Source organism: Salvelinus fontinalis, chromosome 11 (genome assembly GCF_029448725.1).
Source record: "Salvelinus fontinalis isolate EN_2023a chromosome 11, ASM2944872v1, whole genome shotgun sequence".
NCBI classification, from domain to species: domain Eukaryota; kingdom Metazoa; phylum Chordata; class Actinopteri; order Salmoniformes; family Salmonidae; genus Salvelinus; species Salvelinus fontinalis.
The window spans coordinates 34,620,258-34,640,351 of record NC_074675.1 but is presented as its reverse complement, the minus strand read 5'-3'; the positions used below and the strand labels follow the sequence as shown (position 1 = coordinate 34,640,351).

At 43.2% G+C, this 20,094-nt stretch overlaps 1 protein-coding gene across 2 annotated transcripts in view; it reads left to right on the top strand.

Moving 5' to 3' along the window:
• The first annotated feature begins 662 nt into the window (after positions 1-662).
• The window catches only part of nhsl2 (NHS-like 2), a 148,443-nt gene continuing 129,011 nt past the window's right edge, over positions 663-20,094 (top strand). The window contains exon 1 of one of the 2 annotated variants that reach the window (XM_055938521.1): positions 663-1,523. In XM_055938521.1, the coding sequence (XP_055794496.1) occupies positions 1,247-1,523 (277 nt within the window). In that variant the 5' untranslated portion in view covers positions 663-1,246. Of the gene's footprint in view, positions 1,524-12,352; positions 13,630-20,094 lie in introns of those variants that run through there. The other variant, XM_055938522.1, reaches the window with a different exon arrangement.

Here is a 20,094-nt window from a genome sequence, read left to right as displayed (position 1 = left end):
GAGAGGGGAGAGAAAGAGAGGGGAGGAGGGGGGTGACACAGAGAGAAAGGTTCTCTGCATGGACAGTTGCTGCAGTGTGTGCCCCTAACATGGGTGTATTATTTCCAACTTCTCTCTGTGCTTGTCCAACTACAGTTGTGAAAACTCCCCTCTGCCCCATCCTGCTTATTATTCTATCACACACAGAGAGAGAGAGTCAGAGAGAGAGAGTCAGAGGGAGCGAGTCAGAGACTCAGATAGAGGGAGAGAGTCAGAGAGAGACAGTCAGAGAGAGAAATAGTCAAGAGAGAGAGAGGGGGAGCAAAAAGGAGAGTTGGAGAGTCAGAGAGAGGGGGAACGAAAAGGAGAGAGTTGGAGAGAGAGAGTCACAGAGAGGGGGAGCGAAAAGGAGAGTTGGAGAGAAAGTCAGAGCGAGAATGAGAGAGACTGGGGTTATATTTGGGTTTGGGTTAATTTACAAGGGTTATTGGGTCAGTATTTTCCCTGAATAGGGATAAGTGTGTATTCGTGCATGTGTGTGGACAGAAATGTGATAAGAGTGACAAGATGGTGAAATGGCATCCTCAGATGGCACCACATACGGTCTGTAATAGCAAAGGAGAACAAAAAAGTGGTCACGTGGTTCACGTGCAGGTCACGTGGTTCACATGCTGCACGATAGATAGATAGGATGCCTCTCTTTATAACTGGCCTAAGTTAGAAGGCGATAAAACATGTTTCTAGAATCACAGGAGGCTGGTGAGGGGAGGATGGCTCATAATAGTGAAGGGAATGGTATCAAACACATGGTAACCATGATGTGTTTGATACTATTCCATGCACTTCGTTCCAGCCATTACTATGAGCCCATCCTCCCATATTAAGGTGCCACCAGCCACCTGTGTCAGTCAAATAAGCTAACCTACAAGTTCCAGAGTATCTGTGCAAAGTGCAGGTCGGGGTGAAGTCTTGACCGATGTCTTCAGAACAGAACAAAACAGAGGGGTTGAGGTTTGATTCCTCCTCCTCCCGCAGCAGGTTTCGCTTTGGGAAGACCAGAGACAAGCCTATTGCCAGCCAGCCTACTGTTGCGCCGATGCGGAGAGCACCGCGCGGTGGACAGTCAATCGCAATGCAAAATATGAACGCATTGTAGGCAACTACGGTTCTTCAACAACAACAATAACAGAGTTTTCCGCACGGATAGCATGCTTCCTTACTGCTAAAGGAGGATTTTTTCGGTTGGGTTTGCGCGTTTGGAGGGAAAATGCCCTTCTGCAAGCGCACAATAGTTCCCAAGGATGTCTGTAAAAACGACGCGAAGAGGCAAACTGCGATTTTCGGGGACTTGGTGGACGTTTGCGGGTTCACTCTATGTTCGTTGCTCCGACAGCTCTCGGATTTATCCCGGCACTCCGTCAGCATCTTGGAAGAGCTCGAGGGCGAGCTCGTGTCTATCTGTCACCGGTCGGGCACGCTCGAGGGCAAAGTGATCAGTTTACAGCGACACATCGCTGCGCTCGCCAGTAAGCCACCGCCAAAGAGTAAGAAAAATCACACTGTATAATTTTCTATCACTTGTGTGGTGTGGCCGGAGTGAGTCTTGCAACTCACTGAGGTCAACTTGAAGTTGAATGTGTGGGAGAGGTATTCAAAATCGCCAGTTTGAGGTAACTTGGGGTGGGAGAATAGAGGAATGTCAATTTATTGTAAAAAAGTTGGATCACATCAACGCGTGCTTTCCTTATGGCTGCTTGTGACCTACCATTCTGCAGATTTAAATGGCTGTTTGCAAAGTAGGCCTTAGGACTAGTGTTTTGTGAACAACATTAGCGTGAGCAACAATGTGGAATTGGTGGTTCGCCTTTAAAATAAAAGTTCCCAATTGAAACGGATGCAAACGGATACAAATTGTGGAATCATGTTACAATTGTATTAGATAATGCTAGATTAGGTTGGAATGTTATTATATAAATTAAACAAAGACAATCAGCACATTTTACACAACATTTGTGTAAAATGTGTAAATCGCAGTGTGGCTGTATAGACTTCAGAAATGCAATATGGGTATGTTTGTTGCATTGTACAGCCTTACCTATGGATATTTGGGTCTAAAGAGTTTACACAAATATTAGCGTCATAATTCTTATGACGGGACTCTGAAACCACTGTGAAATTAGCAACATTGAGCTCACCAGTCAACCTATGCGTATTGAACATTAATATTGCAATATCCATGAAAGGATTTATCAGCCTACTCAGTGACAACCACAGAACACAGCTATGTAGAGTGTACACAAGTATTAGCGTCGTAGTTCTTATTGAAGGAATTGAAATGAATATACTGTTGTTGTGTTGAATATCAGTGTGAAAGACAAAACACATTAAAAACATTTATTTGCTTTCCCTGTTTGCTTCAAGTGTGAAATAAAAGGCTTTTCCATACTAGACTTTAGTTGAAAAGCCAACTCTTTCAAAGACTAATGTAAACAATGATTGACTGGCATAAGGATCATCCCAAGGCCTGCGTGTAGCTACGATGCTAATGTTTGTGTAAACTCTTTGGAATTGTAATCATGGATCATGGTTTCATGGACCCAAGATCCATAGGTAAGGATGTACATTGCAATGTGAATGTCCAGTACGCACAATAGACTGAATTGTGAGGTGATTTCAGAAAGTTTGAGTCCCGCAATAAGAGCTACGACGCTAATATTTGTGTGAACTCTTCAGAATTGTAATCTGTCTGTGTGTCACTGAGTAGGCTAATACACCATTTCATGGACCCAAGAGCCATAGGTAAGGATGTACATTGAAATACTCTGAAGTCTATCATATTTTGTCATCAAATTAACAAATTATTGTCTTTTGTTGAATTTATATAACAACATTCCAAACTTGTTTAACATTATCTAGTCCAATTGTGGCCTGATTCAACTATTTTCATCCGTTTTCATCAGTTTCAATAGGGGACTTAGGGAATATTGTCGATTCCACTATTCTTGATCACTCTAATGTTGTTCCCTCCTTGACGTACTTGTATTTTTAACCATCTACTCCAATTCCATTAATGTTACAAAACAGCATTGACTTTGTTTATAAAGATATGGATAGAAAAGGTATGGGTGTGAAGGTGTGGATAGAGTATCCCATGGCGCGGCCACTTGAAACACCGCGCGAGCCACTGCTACAACGTTATGTCACAGTGAAAACTGGCTACTTTGTCGCCAACTCACTTGAGCGCGAAACACGCGATATGCCTAGTTACGAACATCGACAGAGTACATGATTACACATTTAGATTTCACACCGGATAATGATGTCTTCGAAAACGTGACAAGGACAGAGTCACGGATAGACGGTACGCTAAATCAAATAGAAAGAGGCGCACGCGTATGTTTGGAGGTGAGGTGAAGATGACACGAGATAAAGCGTCCCAAATGGCACTCCATGGACCCTGGTCAAAAGTAGTGCACTATAGGAAATAGGTTAACATTTGGGATGTAACGCTTTGCAGCTGTTTTGCCGGAAGTTGAGAAACATGTTTTTGTCTCTGCCCTCTTGGCTTGAGGACAACCAAACCAAAGTGAGGTGACAGGCAGCTCCTAGAGACTAGAGAGACAGAACACATTGTCCAGAACATGACAAAATATTTCCTGTGAGAAATATATTGGAAGTTCAACAGCTCTCTCTAGAAACGACCAGTTTTAATGTTATGCTGTTGTAATGACATGACATGACACAACAATGAACATGACACGATAAAGGAAAAAAACGTTGTTTCCTGTGAGAAAGCAATTGTAAGTTCAGCAGCCCTCAGTTGGAGAGTGGAACCTCAGTAATGATGGAGTCAGAGAGAAACTCAGGCTACAGTTGTTATGTGATGCTTCCGGTTGTAATAACAGTACTACCACAGTTCAGAAGTACCATGGCAAGTCAATGGCAACACACTTATGACTCACTTAGGTTGTTATGTCAGTTGTTATGTCAGACAGACGTTGTGCTGAAGACCCAAATTTGCAACATTGACTGGAGGTCTGCGACATACACTATATACACAAAAGTATGTGGACACCCCTTCAAATTAGTCGATTCCGCTATTTCAGCCACACCATTGCTGACGGGTGTATAAAACCGAGCACACAGCCATGCAATCCCCATATACAAACATTGGCAGTAGAATGGCCTTACTGAAGAGCTCAGTGACTTTCAACGTGGCACTGTCATAGGAGGCCACCTTTCCAACAAGTCAGTTCATCAAATTTCGGCCCTACTAGAGCTGCCCCGGTCAACTGTAAGTGCTGTTGTTTTGAAGGGGAACACGTCTAGGAACAACAACGACTCAGTCGCTAAGTTGTAGGCCACACAAGCTCACGGAACACATGACATGCAAAAATCGTCTGACCTCGGTTGCGACACTCAGTACTGTGTTCCGAACTGCCTCTGGAAGCCCAATAACTGTTCGTTGGCAGCTTCATGAAATGGGTTTCCATGGCCGAGCAGCTGCACACAAGCCTAAGATCATCATGTGCAATGCCAAGTGTCGGCTGCAGTGGTGTAAAGCTCCCTCCATTGGACTCTGGAGCAGAGGAAACGCGTTCTCTGGAGTGATGAATCACGCTTCACTATTTGGCAGTCCGACAGACAAATCTGTGTTTGGCGGATGCCAGGAGAACGCTACCTGCCCGAATGCATAGTGCCAACTTTAAAGTTTGGTGGAGGAGAAATAATGGTCTGGTGCTGTTTTTCATGGTTCGGGCTAGGCCCCTTAGTTCCAGTGAAGGTAAGTCTTAACACTGCAGCATACAATGACACGATTCTGTGCTTCCAGCTTTGTGGCAACAGTTTGGGGAAGGCACTTTCCTGTTTCAGCATGACAATGTCCCTGTGCACAAAGCTAGGTCCATACAGAAATGGTTTGTCGAGATCGGTGTGGAAGACCTTGACTGGCCTGCACAGAGCCCTGACATCAACCCCATCGAACACCTTTGGGATGAATTGGAACGCAGACTGCGAGCCAGGCCTAATCGGCCAACATCAGTTCCCGACCTCACTAATGCTCGTGGCTGAATGGAAGCAAGTCCCTGAGGCAATGTTTCAACGTCTAGCGGAACGCCTTCCCAGAAGAGTGGAAGCTGTTATAGCAGCAAAGGGGGGGACCAACTCCATAAAAATGCCCATGATTTTGGAATGAGATGTTTGACGAGCAGGTGTCCACATATTTTTGGTCATGTAGTGTACATTGAAGAAGCTTAAGGGGCTTTCCCAACTAAAAGGACCCATGAGCACCAACATGTGAAGTTCATAGAAGCATGTACAACTGAGTGTCAAAGGAAAGCTAAGATGCTATATATTTGGGAAATGAAGGCATAGATACATTTTTCAACCATTTTCCATCTAAAAAACTAGGCATAAGTAAAGGCTTTGATTTCTGGATACAGATAGAAAACATTACCAGAAAAAGTATTAAAAAGTATTAGACATACACTTCTGTTTAGTTTAGGAGAAATTGCTTACCTTTCTGTAAGTTTAAGAAATATTGCCTTGTGCCTTGTAATTCCGTTACCAAAATCCCACATATCTTTAAGAAATGTCCTAATTTCCTAAATTTCCCATCAGAGCTCCCTCTCTTTCCATTTACTGTAACCAGCATCCTCACACACTGAGCACTGGCAGACACCGGACGTCCATGGACGTTGAAAAGTATTTGACATTTGGTCAGTCCACCCTGGCCTTAATGTTAACGTCCACAGACGGACCGAATTGGACCAAATCTGAACCTATGATAGACGTATGTTTTACAAGTTTGGATAGTACAGTAAAGCATAATATATTAGAGTACAGTATATTGTACTATACAGTACTGAACTATACTCTTCTTTACTGTACTGAATTATACTCTTTCATACTCTGCTGTGCTGTATTGTACCTCACTGTGCTTTGCTGTGCTGTATTGTATTGTACTGCACTGTACTGTGCTTTGCTGAGCAACGTTGTGATGTCCGAACTTGTGAAACATGAGGAGAAGGACATTCATATCCATAATTATGCATTTCTGTGTGGTACAGATCAGGGACCCATGATGTAATAACGTTACCGAGTGTAAATCCACTTAACTTATTGTAGTTCAATAACCAAAATATATTTTTTCAAACTCAAGGGTGCCATGTCATAGCTGACACCGTTATTCTTTCTGCAGATATCTTCGAATCTTAAGACAGAGCCGATATTTAACAGAGTTTTTGGAAAACGTGGTCGCATAAAAATCGGAGGAAGATGTTAACGTAATTTTGTGATCAAAGTTTGCATCTGCACAGTTTTTCCACTATAATTGTTTTTATAAATGTTTTAGTGGAAATTGTTAAAAGTAGTCCTTGTGCATATACTTCTATGGTTTGTTAAACTTTGAAATCAATGTTTTTTGTTTGGCGTACATTGTGAAGTGAAAAAAAACGGAGTCAACGCGTAATTCCGTTACGGTGGAATTGCCCTTAAAGCTACATGGCATGATGTTACTAGATCTCCATGGAGATAAAACCATGTGTTATAGCCTGTCTATGGTTAGGTTATCTCTTCCTTCATGTTGTTATTGCTCACAACAGTAAAACAGTCCTTTCACACAATTCACTCAGGATTTTGGGGAGGTTCAGTTTTTTTTGTAGTGAATGTTTTACCAAATGCGTGTGAGCACTACTATTGTCAATGTTTTGCATATATGCCTAGAAACTGCTCAGTCCACTGTCTTACACTGAGCATAGAGTGAGGGAGGAAGGAGGGAGAGAGCAGAGAGAGATGTGAGAGAAGGGGGAGAGGAGGGAGAGAGTAGCACTTTCCCTTGTCAGTTTCCTTTTCCTTATCTTAGTAGTTCCCTGCTCTGTCACTCTTTGACCTCAGTGTGTGTGTGTGTGTGCGCTGTGTTTTATCCCTGGAAGCTGTCAGTCAGTCGTCAATTGTGATAGTGTGAACCGAAGAGCTTGTCCTTCCTGTGGAATTCTCAGACCTCTCTCTCTCTCTTTATCTTCTCTCTCTAGAGCAGAACGTCAGAGTGAGTTTAAGTCAGGAGACCCAGGCATACCCTTTAGTGGAGCTAAGAACTATCCCACCCTGACCTCCCTCTCCTCCCTCTATCCTTCTCTTCTTCTCTCCCTCTCGCCTCCCTGTTTTCTTTCAGGGAGAAGACCCACCTTTGTGTTCTGCCCCCTCTCCTCTCTCATTCCTTCCTCCTCCTCTGTCTTTCCCAGAAATCCCCACGCAGGCAGGACCTGGAACCTCAGAGAGTAATCCTCTGCCTCTCTATGATTATTTGGATGGTCAGATAGAATGGTGATCGGATCACCCTACCTGTGTCTCTGTTCCGCGTGGTCCCAATGAGTCTGGGTTGGAAACAGCAGCAGCAGCAGCTCGCTAACTACCGTGAAGACCTGGCCAAACACAGCCATGTTGCTTTTGGAGGCTTCGGAATGTTATTTTTCTTCTCTCGTGATGATTTAATGAGAGCTTGTTTGTGTTGCTGTCTCCCTGTGAAGTGTAATTTGGCACTCAATGGACTTATGATTCTTAAAGAGAGAAAGGAGGATTGTGGGTGTAGTAGAGAGGGGGCGGGGGGTAAGGAGAGAGAAAGGGGGAGATGGGGGATAGAAAGAAAGCGAGGGAGAGAGAATGTGAGTGTTTGTGAGGTTAGAGAGGGGAGAAAAGAGAGGAATAAAGACGGAGAGAGGGAGTGAGTGTTGGGATAGAGAGGGAAAAGGATAAAGAGAGCGGGAGTGAGTGTTTGGACAAAGGAGGAGGGGAATCAGGAGGGGGAGATAAATTCAGGTGAAAACGCAGAAGAAAAACTTAACAACTTCCTGCCTTGGCTGCAAGCCTTTTCTCTCTAGCTACGTAACTTCAACTTTTCTCCTTCTTTTAAATCATGTTATTTCCCCCCCTCTGTTGCACTTTTAGGCACGGCCCGTTGCCCTGGCGACAGTCCAGCTGTGGACAACGCCAAAACAAAGCCAGGTCAAGTGTTCTGTGGAGCAAACTTCTGCCAGAGTTCCCGCGTGGGTGTCTCTCTGTCTCTCCGTCTCTGCTCTGCAGTACACTGTTCTGTGTTCTGTTCTCACCAGAGACGATTGTGCGAGACACACACACACACTGAGCTTGCTTGTTGCAATAATCTTACTCACGAAGATCAGGTAGAAAAGGAACAGAAAGGAGAGAAGGAAAGCAATTTGTCAGCCTGTGTGAAAAGCAGCTGTGCAATAAGTTGAAAGTGTTGCTGACTGTCATCCTAATGCTTCCCTAGAGCCACTCTCTGCTGGGTGTGCATCCCATCCCATTCCCATGGAAAGATATTAATGTCTGAGAATACAACAGAAAGAGAAGCAGGACGCAACCAAGGCTGCATCCTAAATATGGCACCCTAGTTCCTACTATCTACCCTGGTCAAAAATAGTGCACTGTATAAGGAATAGGGTGCCATTTGGGTCGAAAAAAGACTTAGGATCTAATGGAATTAGAGCTCATTGTGAGGTCAGCAGTTCCCTGGAGTAGGAGGGAGGAGACAATTTACAAATTCCTTGAGAGGAGAGGGGAAGGGGTGAGGAGGGAGAGAGGGGGTGGGGAGAGCAGAGGGAAAGGGAAGAGAGGATTCCAAAAAAAATCTAATTTCCATTTCAATGGTGATTCATCATCAGATTATAGCTAAGGGTGTGTCTGAAATGGATTCATATTCCTTATGAATTGCATTAAACTGAAATAGTTGTAAATGAGAACTTAACATACCTGGCACACCTGGTCAAATATAGAAATTGAACGAATGAATGGTTGAGAGACAGAGAGTAAGAATGAGAGAAAGCCTGTTCTGTTCCCGTGTGTGTAATGGTGTACTGTAGGCTGGGCTACATGTGCTAAACAGCAATGGAGTTTCCGGACAGTTGAGCTGTTGGCCCCAAATCTCATCTCTCTGGGCCGATCTTCTCAGGCAGGAAACCAGTAGCCAATGCAGCTCTTTAGGACCGCAGTTCTCCTCTATGCACCTATCCTCTGTTATTCTCTGCAAATCTTTCAGCTGTCCCAGTTCACTAGTTCACTGTAGTGCTGCTTACTTCTCCTCCACTCCTCTACTCGTTTCTGCTTACACTGCACAGGGCATCTGTACACTCTGTTTATTCTATCATCAGAGCTCAGATTCCTATCGAATGTAGAGAGAAAGGGAGAGAGAGAGAGAGACAGTCACAGATATGATAGAAGTCAGAAAGAGAGAGGGGGGAGTGGAGAGAGAGAGAGAACGAGGGAGCTAGGAGGGGGCTCACTTCCGTTTGGTCTTGCAGGGTTGGTTTCCAGAGATAGACTGTAATCATTAAAGGGATACTTCGGGATTTTGGCAATGAGGCCCTTTATCAACTTTCCCAGAGTCAGATGAACTCCTGGATATAATTGTCGTGTCTCTGTGTCCAGTCTGAAGGAAGTTAGAGGTAGTTTTGCGAGCCAATGCTAACTAGCGCATGCTAGCAGATAACCATAGACTTCCAGTCATTGTGCTAACGCTAGTTAGCAATTGCGCTTCAACTTCCTTCAAACTGCATGCAGAGACATTGCCAAAATCTCGAAGTATCCCTTTAGCATGTAACTGCCCAAACATCCAATCCTACAGTAAACAAGCATGTGACAAATGCAAATCATTCTCTCTCTCTCTCTTGCTCTCCAAAGGTACACGTTTATTAGGAATATCATGAATTTGGCATGCTATTTATAGTGCTAATGCTAGCTACTTCTAAACTTCCAAAGGTCCAATCGAGGACGGACGAGTGATGATATACATAGCTTCACGTTGAAATGACGGTGTCCTTTGGCCAACATAAACCCGACCTCACTCTGAAGTTACCTTCACATACAGCTTGTGTAAGAAAAGTGAGTTGCTCTCAACTCTTCGACGTCATCTCAGGTAGTCCACGCAAATGAGCACGGACGCTGATCAACGTCTAAATGTGTTGACGTGATAGCTCCGCTGAATCGAACGCGGCTTGTTTCCCAAGCTAAGCAGGGTACATAGAGGCGTGCATCTGGATGGCAGACTTGTTCTCACTTTTTCCTCTCTTTTCATCTTTTAGATCTGTGACTCCTCACATTACCAACAGATTGTCGATAAAATGTTAAAAACCTCTAAAGGGAAGTAAATGCGTTCAGACACTTCAGATAAACTGATCTAACATATCGAAATGGGTGTTTGTGTGTGTTGTTCAAAGCCCAGACCTTGCCAGCTGTGTGTGTGTGTGTGTGAGAGAGAGAGAGAGAGAGGTCTGAGAATGATGTATTTGCCTCATGCTTGTTTACTGTAGGATGGAATGTTTGGACAGACACATGCTAAAGGGATACTTCGGGATTTTGGCAATGTCTCTGCGTGCAGTTTGAAGGAAGATCAATCGCTAACTAGCGTTAGCACAATGACTGGAAGCCTATGGGTATCTGCTGTGATCTAGTTTGGTGGCAGGCTAATTCAGACTTACTGACACTGAACTCCCATTGCTCGCCCTCGTTGCCTCTCCTCCTGCCTCCTCACTCCGGTTTCCATGGAGATGGATAGAATGGTTATAGAGATGGATTATGGTGTATTGTGGGAGCGCCCATAGGAAGTTAGTACTCCTGACCTCCCAAAGGGAATGACTACATCCCCCATGCTCCTCGGCTGCTCTTCCTCTCCTTCCTCCTCATCCTAGTTGTCCTCCTTTCACTCTTTGTCTATCCCCTCCTCCACTTGCTCATCCTGTTCTCCTCCTGTTCTCCTCCTGTTCTCCTCCGATCCTCCCATCCCCATCTTCTCTCCTCTCCCCTACTTTTCTTCTCCTTTTCCTCCTTCCTTTCTCCTCTGTCTATGGTAATAGTGGTGTATTTTAAGGGAATATGGTTTCATTTTAGACTCTTTTGAAGAACAGAGCTGTATCTATGGTATTTCTCTGTAACACCCTCTGTTTGTAGTGGGGTGTTTCTATCGATATTTGGCGCAGAATGGACCATTCTAATTGGACAATGGCCTGATATCAAGATCCACAAACTGGCCTGGGCTCTGAGGTGCCGTAATGGTGGACCGATCACTTCCAGATGGAGGAAGAGAGAAAGGGAACAGATACAATTCATTATGGGAAACATAGAGAAACATAGGAAGTGGATCCAAATCCAAATTGTTGTCTAGGTTTCTACTTGTTTTTTGAATTGTTCTAATTTCCCCCAAAAAATCTGCTTTAAATGCAGAGCGATAAAATGATATGACTCACAGAAATGAAAGTAAAAAGGAGACAAGGAAAGGACAGTAGGAAAGGATGCTATTTTAGTGTATTGGGACGTAGCCCAGGCCTCAGAGTAAGCTGCTGGGCACTGTGGGAAAAACTAAAGTATGTGTTGGCAGCAGGGGCAGGTTGTTGTGGTGAGGGGAGTGTGTGGGTGGGTGTGTGTGTCGGCAGGGGGCTATACGCTAGGACACAATAACAGAACAAACAGTTCTGCCACCCACTGCATGCATGCTGGCGCTTTGATGAGCTCTGTGTGTCTGTGTGTGTGTTCGGTGCCCTGCCCCTGCCCTCCCCTGCCAAGCTTAAGTTTGGCAGGCGCGTGACTCTGAAGTGTGTAGGCGTGGTGTTAGTAAACATAGGGTATGTGTGTATCAGAGTATGTGTCTATATGCCTGTGTGTGTGTGTGTGTGTGTGTGTGTGTGTGTGTGTGTGTGTGTGTGTGTGTGTGTGTGTGTGTGTGTGTGTGTGTGTGTGTGTGTGTGTGTGTGTGTGTGTGTGTGTGTGTGTGTGTGTGTTTGTTAACAGCTCAATGTACAACACGGGTCACATGGAATATCTGTGCTTGCTATTCCTACCTTTGGTGGTGAATTAAGGATGCCTACTCCCACCTCTCATTAGTAGCCTAGCTATACGGTAGGAAGGCAGATGCTCTATAAAACTTTGTAGGTGTGCCTTTTCTCCCTTATCGTTTGGCATGTGATCGTTTGTCAACCTATAAGAGACTAACATGGCAGGCTTTTCTGAAAAATCTGTTTTTATTGAGAAAGAAAATCAGGGCCCTAGTTACATGTTATGATGTTTTTATGAAGGTAGTTAGACCATTGATAGTATGTTTCGTTATCTTCCGCATACAAATACAATCACTAGATTATGGAATCGTTGACTTGAATAGGGATGGTCATTCTAGTGATTGTATTTCTGTGTTTTTCCACCTACAACACTAGGAGAAGTAGAACAGGGACACACAGACAGCAGAGTCAGCAGATATCTGTCACTTTCTTATTGTGTGTGTGTGTGTGTGTGTGTGTGTGTGTGTGTGTGTGTGTGTGTGTGTGTGTGTGTGTGTGTGTGTGTGTGTGTGTGTGTGTGTGTGTGTGTGTGCGCGTGTGTGTGTGTGGGGAGCAAAGTTTTCTTCACTTTTCTTTCTGTTAGGTAATTATATTGTTTCTAAATCATTCTATATTTCAATATGTATATTATTGACAATGTTGCACCTGCTGCTTCCACTGTGGACTGTAATTATAATGTCAAGCTTGACATGTGTGGGTTTGGTGTTTCTGTTCGTAATTGTACAGTAAGTCTTTTGTAAAGACTCAGGTCTATATTGTGTGTGTGGCTCCCTGTTTCTGTGTTGGTAGGTACATAGCCCCAGCTGTGAATTATGTGTCACTGTGTGTATGGTGTGAGCCCTGGCTAGACTAGAGCGGTGTGCGTGTGTGTCAAGAGGGCTGAGGCAGCAGAATCCACTGCAGTCTGGAGGGATGTGATGATGATGATCATGAGAGGGAAGGGGTAAACACACACACACACACACACACACACACACACACACACACACACACACACACACACACACACACACACACACACACACACACACACACTTAGAGACAGGCGCATGAGTGAACAAACACACACATTTTAATGAGGTGGAAGTGGCACTCACATAAATACACACACACACACACACACACACACACCTCGTGGGTGTATGAATTGTCGCTAGAGCTGTCACTGTCGCCTGATCCTAGGACGGAGAGGAAGAGAGGGGGAGAAAGGAGGAGTGCAAACAAGAAGAGAGAAGGAGATAAGAACAGGAGAAGAAAGGGAGAAAAAGAGAAGGAAAGATACAGATGAGAAAGAGAGGTATAGTGCAGATCGGAGGAGAAAGCTAAATAAAGACGGGAGAAAAAAGGAGTGTGGACGAAGCAGGTTGACATTTATTGTCTTGTCCTTGAGGCAGAACTGAACGATTTCTGCTAGACAGTCCAGCTGCAAAGTCAAAATTGTCAATATTTAAAAATTCAAGGTTATGGTTATGGTTAGAATTCTGTTTAAAATCTGATTTTATGACTTTGTGGCTGTGCCAGATAGTGGCCACTGCAGAGCTGGCTCCAGAACATGATTCATGAGGAAAAACGCTAACTTGTGTGGACGAATAGAGATATTGATAGACACCGAGGAGAGAGGAGTGTGAACAGAGAGATTGATTGATAGAGCGAGGTCATAGCAGGAGTGTGGCTGGAGAAAGAGATTGATAGACAGAGCGAGGGAGGAGAGGAGGGATGCGGTGGAAGAGAAGGAGGTCTCCAGGACAGGGGAGGCCGGAGGAGGAGAAAGGCTCTGACACAACATTCACCATGCCCTTCTTTAGTAGAGGTAAGAACATGTTTGTATGTGTACGTGTGTGTGTGTGTTTGAGCATGCTTATGAGTTTTCTATTCCCTTGTATTTCTATGTGTGTGTGTGTGTGTGTATACAGTGGGGTCCATAATTATTGGCACCCTTAATAAAGATGAGCAAAAATGACTATAAAATAAATGATTCAAATATTGAGCTATGTTGTATGCAAAAAAAGGGGGAAATTATTTTACATTAATACAATTGCTCAAAGAAATAGTACTCCAGCACCCTACCCTTGCAAGCCTTTTTCTAAAATGTTTTATGAGATTGGAGAATACATTGGGCACCATTGCTCCATACAGAATCTTTCCAGATTCTTGATATCCTTCGTATGTGCTTATGGACTTCCCTCTCCAATTCAAGCCATAGGTTTTCAATGGGGTTCAAGTCCGGAGACTGAGATGGCCATTGCAAAATGTTGATTTTGTGGCCAAATCATAATTTCTTCGTGCTTGGGGTTATTGTCTTGCTAGAAGATCCACTTGCGGCCAAGTGTCAGCCTCCTGGCAGAGGCAGCCAGGTTTTTGGCTAAAATGTCCTGGTACTTGTTAAAGCAAAGGATGTCTTTTACTTTAAAAGACTGCTGAACTTCTTGATTTTGCCAAATGTTTTGGCTTGCTCATTAACAAATGGTAGTGGCCATGACTGAAGCCAAACGAGAGTTGTCTTGGGGGTGTGGTTTGATGTCGGCTTTTCTTGGGTGTGTCTTTGCCTGATTTTGCCTAGTTTTTTGGCTTGCTCATTAAGAAATGTTAACGGCCATGACTGAAGCCAAACGAGAGTTGTCTTGGGGTTGTGTTTTGATGTGGGATTTTCTTGGGTGTGTCTTTGCCATTCAATCACAACAAACAAGGGCAGTAGGTAGTAGTGTCAGCGAAGTAAGCTAAGCTAGTTTTGATAGGGAGAGAGGTTTTGAAGTTGAGGACTTCTCCCTTCCTGACTTCTCTCCTTTCTCTGTTAAATCACAATTATGCCAAGATAGCAAGAACCAGTATCTGGAATGTGTTTCATGGGACACTCTTGCCTTGCAACGAAAGGACAGCTAGTTTCCATCCTTCAATACAAAATCTAGGAGGCTCATGGTTCTCACCCCCTGTTCATAGACTTTTCACCCCCTTCCATAGACTTACACAGTAATTATGACAACTTCCGGAGGGTGTCCTCCAACCTATCAGAGTTCTTGCAGCATGAACTGACATGTTGTCCACCCAATCAAAGGATTACAGAATTAATATATTACTGAAAGCATATGCTACAGCTAGCACTGCATAAATATGTTGAGTAGTTGACTCAAAGAGAGAGAAAGACAGTTTTGAATAAATACATTTATTCACAAATGAAGGAGAAGCAAGAGAGAGACAGGGAGCTAGCTGTATTTAGTTGCATTCTTTTTTCACTTTCACTCACTTAGCTAGCGAATGCAGCTATCTAGTTTAGTCTACTCAAACACCTGGCTCAAAGAGAGACGGATGCCATGTTAGCTAGCTGGCTAACTTTTCCAAGTCCAGGTAAACTTTTGGTTTTATTAATTGCAACGGGGCTCGCCGGTGTAACTGCTTGGTAACTGTACACTGTACTGCATGATTGTAGTGGATTTACTTACTCGTTAGTTCTAGTAGCTATGTTGACTGACGTTAGCTAATGTGGTGACAACGATGTAGGCTGTGTGTAGCGGTTAGCGGTTATGATATGAAGGTTTGGCTTGGAAAGGTTTTTTCACCCGGTCACAGACAGCTAATGTGTTGTGCACTGAAGCCCACAAGCGAAGGGAAAGGTGTGAGGAGGAGAGTGTACAGATGCAATAAGTAATTAACGAGCAAAGTAATCATGCTGTTTGTATGTGGCTGCTATGAAAGTGAACTGTGTTTGCGTGTGATCAGGGGTGTATTCATTCCACCGATTCTGTTAATAAACGTTTCTTAAACGGAACGAAACGGGATAAACATTCCTGGATTTGTCCAAAATAAACTCTTGTTTGCAATTGTTGGACTAATGATGACACCCTAGATCACCTAGATGCAGGCAATATTGTGCAAGGCAGTATTGAATGTGTCACTGTATGTAACCTTGATTAGGCTACGTTGTAAACTTTCATTCATAGGCTAGGTTGTAGCAGCCTCATGATGGGTATAGAGAAAATTCAAGAATCATGGATTAACCTAAACCTATCAATGTAACATTGGGCTGGGTGAATGGAATATGAATGACACTCATCCAATGTGCTGTAATAGAAAAAGGCTATGCTCATGAAAAAATAATCATCCTCCCTCATCTTAAACGCTACTGACAGCCACTGATCACGGCCAACTTCAAATTCACCATGACTAATTTTTCTCTTTTTATCCAAGACAGTTGAGGCCTCACAACAAAGTGTCTCTTCAGCTCATTCCCTCTAGCCTCAGGCAAGGAGAAGACTGCCAGTACCCAGGCTCAAATGATCATCCAGTACCATAGGGTGGATCCCTGGTAGGGACACACAGACAGAGCCAGTCTGCAGAACAGACTGTGTGAAGGAGAAGGATGTTGTTTATTATTAGAAGATATGGAGGATCTGAGCAGCGTACAGGTAGTGTGTGTGTGTGTGTGTGTGTGTGTGTGTGTGTGTGTGTGTGTGTGTGTGTGTGTGTGTGTGTGTGTGTGTGTGTGTGTGTGTGTGTGTGTGTGTGTGTGTGTGTGTGTGTGTGTGCAGGTAGATGTATCTGTCTCTGATCTTTGATCTTAATGTCACGTGGAGCCTTTGAGAGAAGCCTGTTCTCTAGTTATGAACTTGTTGAATTGATAAGATATTCAGAAGTCTATTTTTGAAGAAGGGAAGGGGGAGAGAGAGTGATGAAGAGAAAAATGAGGGAGAGAGAGAGCAAGCGAGTGTGAGAAATAATTATATAGTAGAGTCTTACAAGATCTGGCCAGATGGCATTACTCTGAAGTTAGTTGCATGACGCAGATTTGTTTGATTTCTCTTTGGTCCAGATTAGAGGTCGACCGATTATGATTTTTCAACGCCGATACCGATACCGATTATTGGAGGACCAAAAAAAGCCGATAACGGTTAATCGGCCTATTTTATTTTTATTTGTAATAATGACAATTACAACAATACTGAATGAACACTTTTATTTTAACTTAATATAATGCCTCAAATAAATAATGAAATATGTTCAATTTGTTTTAAATAATGCAAAAACAAAGTGTTGGAGAAGAAAGTAAAAGTGCAATAATTGCCATGTAAGAAAGCTAACATTTAAGTTCCTTGCTCAGAACATGAGAACATATGAAAGCTGGTGGTTCCTTTTAACATGAGTCTTCAATAATCCCAGGTAAGAAGTTTTAGGTTGTAGTTATTATAGGAATTATAGGACTATTTCTCTATACGATTTGTATTTCACATACCTTTGACTATTAGATGTTCTTATAGGCACTTTAGTATTGCCAGTGTAACAGTATAGCTTCCATCCCTCTCCTCGCCGCTACCTGGGCTTGAACCAGGAACACATCGACAACAGCCACCCTCGAAGCAGTGTTACCCATGCAGAGCAAGGGGAACAACTACTCCAAGTCTCAGAGCGAGTGTCGTTTGAAACGCTATTAGTGCGCACCCCGCTATCTAGCTAGCCATTTCACATCGGTTACACCAGCCTAATCTCGGGAGTTGATAGGCTTGAAGTCATAAACAGCGCAATGCTTGAAGCATTGCGAAGTGCTGCTGGCAAAACGCACAAAAGTGCTGTTTGAATGAATGCTTCCGAGCCTGCTGGTGCCTACCATCGCTCAGTCAGACTGCTCTATCAAATTATAGACTTAATTATAACATAATAACACACAGAAATACGAGCCTTCGGTCATTAATATGGTCGAATCCGGAAACTATCATCTCAAAAACAAAACGTTAATTCTTTCAGTGAAATACGGAACCGTTCCGTATTTTATCTAACGGGTGGCATCCATAAGTCTAAATATTCCTGTTACATTGCACAACCTTCAATGTTATGTCATAATTACGTAGAATTCTGGCAAATTAGTTCGCAACGAGCCAGGCAGCCCAAACTGTTGCATATACCCTGACTCTGCGTGCAATGAACGCAAGAGAAGTGACACAATTTCACCTGGTTAATATTGCCTGCTAACCTGGATTTCTTTTAGCTAAATATGCAGGTTTAAAAATATATACTTCTGTGTATTGATTTTAAGAAAGGCATTGATGTTTATGGTTAGGTACACGTTGGAGCAACGACAGTCCTTTTTCGCGAATGCGCAACGCATCGATTATATGCAACGCAGGACACGCTAGATAAACTAGTAATATCATCAACCATGTGTAGTTATAACTAGTGATTATGATTGATTGATTGTTTTTTACAAGATAAGTTTAATGCTAGCTAGCAACTTACCTTAGCTTCTTACTGCATTCGCGTAACAGGCGGGCTCCTCGTGAGGCAGGTGGTTAGAGCATTGGACTAGTTAACCGTAAGGTTGCAAGATTGAATCCCTGAGCTGACAAGGTAAAAATCTGTTGTTCTGCCCCAGAACAAGGCAGTTAACCCATCGTTCCTAGGCCGATATTTAAAATAAGAATGTGTTGTTAACTGACTTGCCTAGTTAAATACAGGTGTAAAAAAGTAAAAAAAAAATAATAATAGTTGGGGGGCAAAATCAGTGTCCAAAATACCGATTTCCGATTGTTATGAAAACTTGAAATCGGCCCAAATTAATCGTCCATTCCGATTTAATCGGTCGACCTCTTGTACAGATGACTGTTGAATAATGCTGGTGTACCTGCTGCTCCTGTTTCTGTGTGTATGTGTGTATGGCATGCCAGAGATGATGGGGTGTGTGTGCTCATGCTGGGTACCTGGGCAAAAGGCCTCGATCCTGGGGTCTCATTTATAAATGTTGCTACACACAAAATCTGCCCCAAACCATGCGTGCGCCAGTTTTCACACAAAAATTGGAATTTATAAAAACTTGACCTGAAAATGTGCTTATCCTCCGCAAACTTTAGACCATGCGTGCATACAGTTTCTAGTGGTTGAAGTATTGCATTGCAGGAAGGCAAAAGTAGCTTCGTAGCCTTGTACATGAATATATGATGACACTATTATTCATAACAAAAAAACAGGTAGCTAAAATATAATAACAAGATGTAATCATTTGCCGTTAGGGAGAAGAGCGAAAACAAATTAATTTGATCTTTGCATTCGAAAAATTATTCGAAATAGGCATCTATTTCATGATCATTGCAGAATACATTCCTCACCTTTTCTGACTGTGATGGTTTCATGCTCGCGAAATATCCTATAGGCCTACAACAAGTTAGGATAGGCTACCATTCGTCCAATCTCATTTAATTGGACCCACTTCACAGTAGTAAATACAGTGGTTTACAAAAGTATTCACCCCCCTTGGCATTTTTCCTATCTTGTTGCCTTACAACCTGGAACTAAAATGGATTTTTTGTGGGTTTGTATTATTTGATTTACACAACATGCCTACCACTTTGAAGATGCTAAATCTTTTTTATTGTGAAACAAACAAGAAATAAGACAAAAAACAGAACTTGAGTGTGCATAACTATTCACCCCCCCCAAAGTCAATACTTTGTAGAGCCACCTTTTGCAGCAATTACAGCTGTAAGTCTCTTGGGGTACATGTATGTCTCTATAAGCTTGGCACATCTTGCCACTGGGATTTTTGCCCATTCTTCAAGACAAAACTGCTCCAGCTCCTTCAAGTTGGATGGGTTCCGCTGGTGTACAGCAATGTTTAAGTCATAACACAGATTCTCAATTGGTTTGAGGTCTGGGCTTTTACTAGGCCATTCCAAGACATTTAAATGTTTCCCCTTAAACCACTCGAGTGTTGCTTTAGCAGTGTGCTTAAGGTCATTATCCTGCTGGAAGATGAACCTCCATCCCAGTCTCAAATCTCTGGAAGACTGAAACAGGTTTCCCTCAAGAATTTCTTTGCATTTAGCACCATCTATCATTCCTTCAATTCTGACCAGTTTCCCAGTCCCTGCCAATGAAAAAAATCCCCACAGCACGATGCTGCCACCACCATGCTTCACTGTGGAGATGGTGTTCTTGTGGTGATGAGAGGTGTTGGATTTGCAACAGACATAGCGTTTTCCTTGATGGCCAAAAAGCTCAATTTTAGTCTCATCTGACCAGTACCTTCTTCCATATGTTTGGGGAGTCTCCCACATGCCTTTTGGCGAACACCAAACGTGTTTGCTTATTTTTTCTTTAAGCAGTGGCTTTTCTCTGGCCACTCTTACGTAAAACCCAGCTCTGTGGAGTGTACGGCTTAAAGTGGTCCTATGGACAGATACTCCAATCTCCGCTGTGGAGCTTTGCAGCTCCTTCAGGGTTATCTTTTGTCTCTTTGTTGCCTCTCTGATGAATGCCCTCCTTGCCTCCTTGCCCTCTCTTGGCAGGTTGGTTG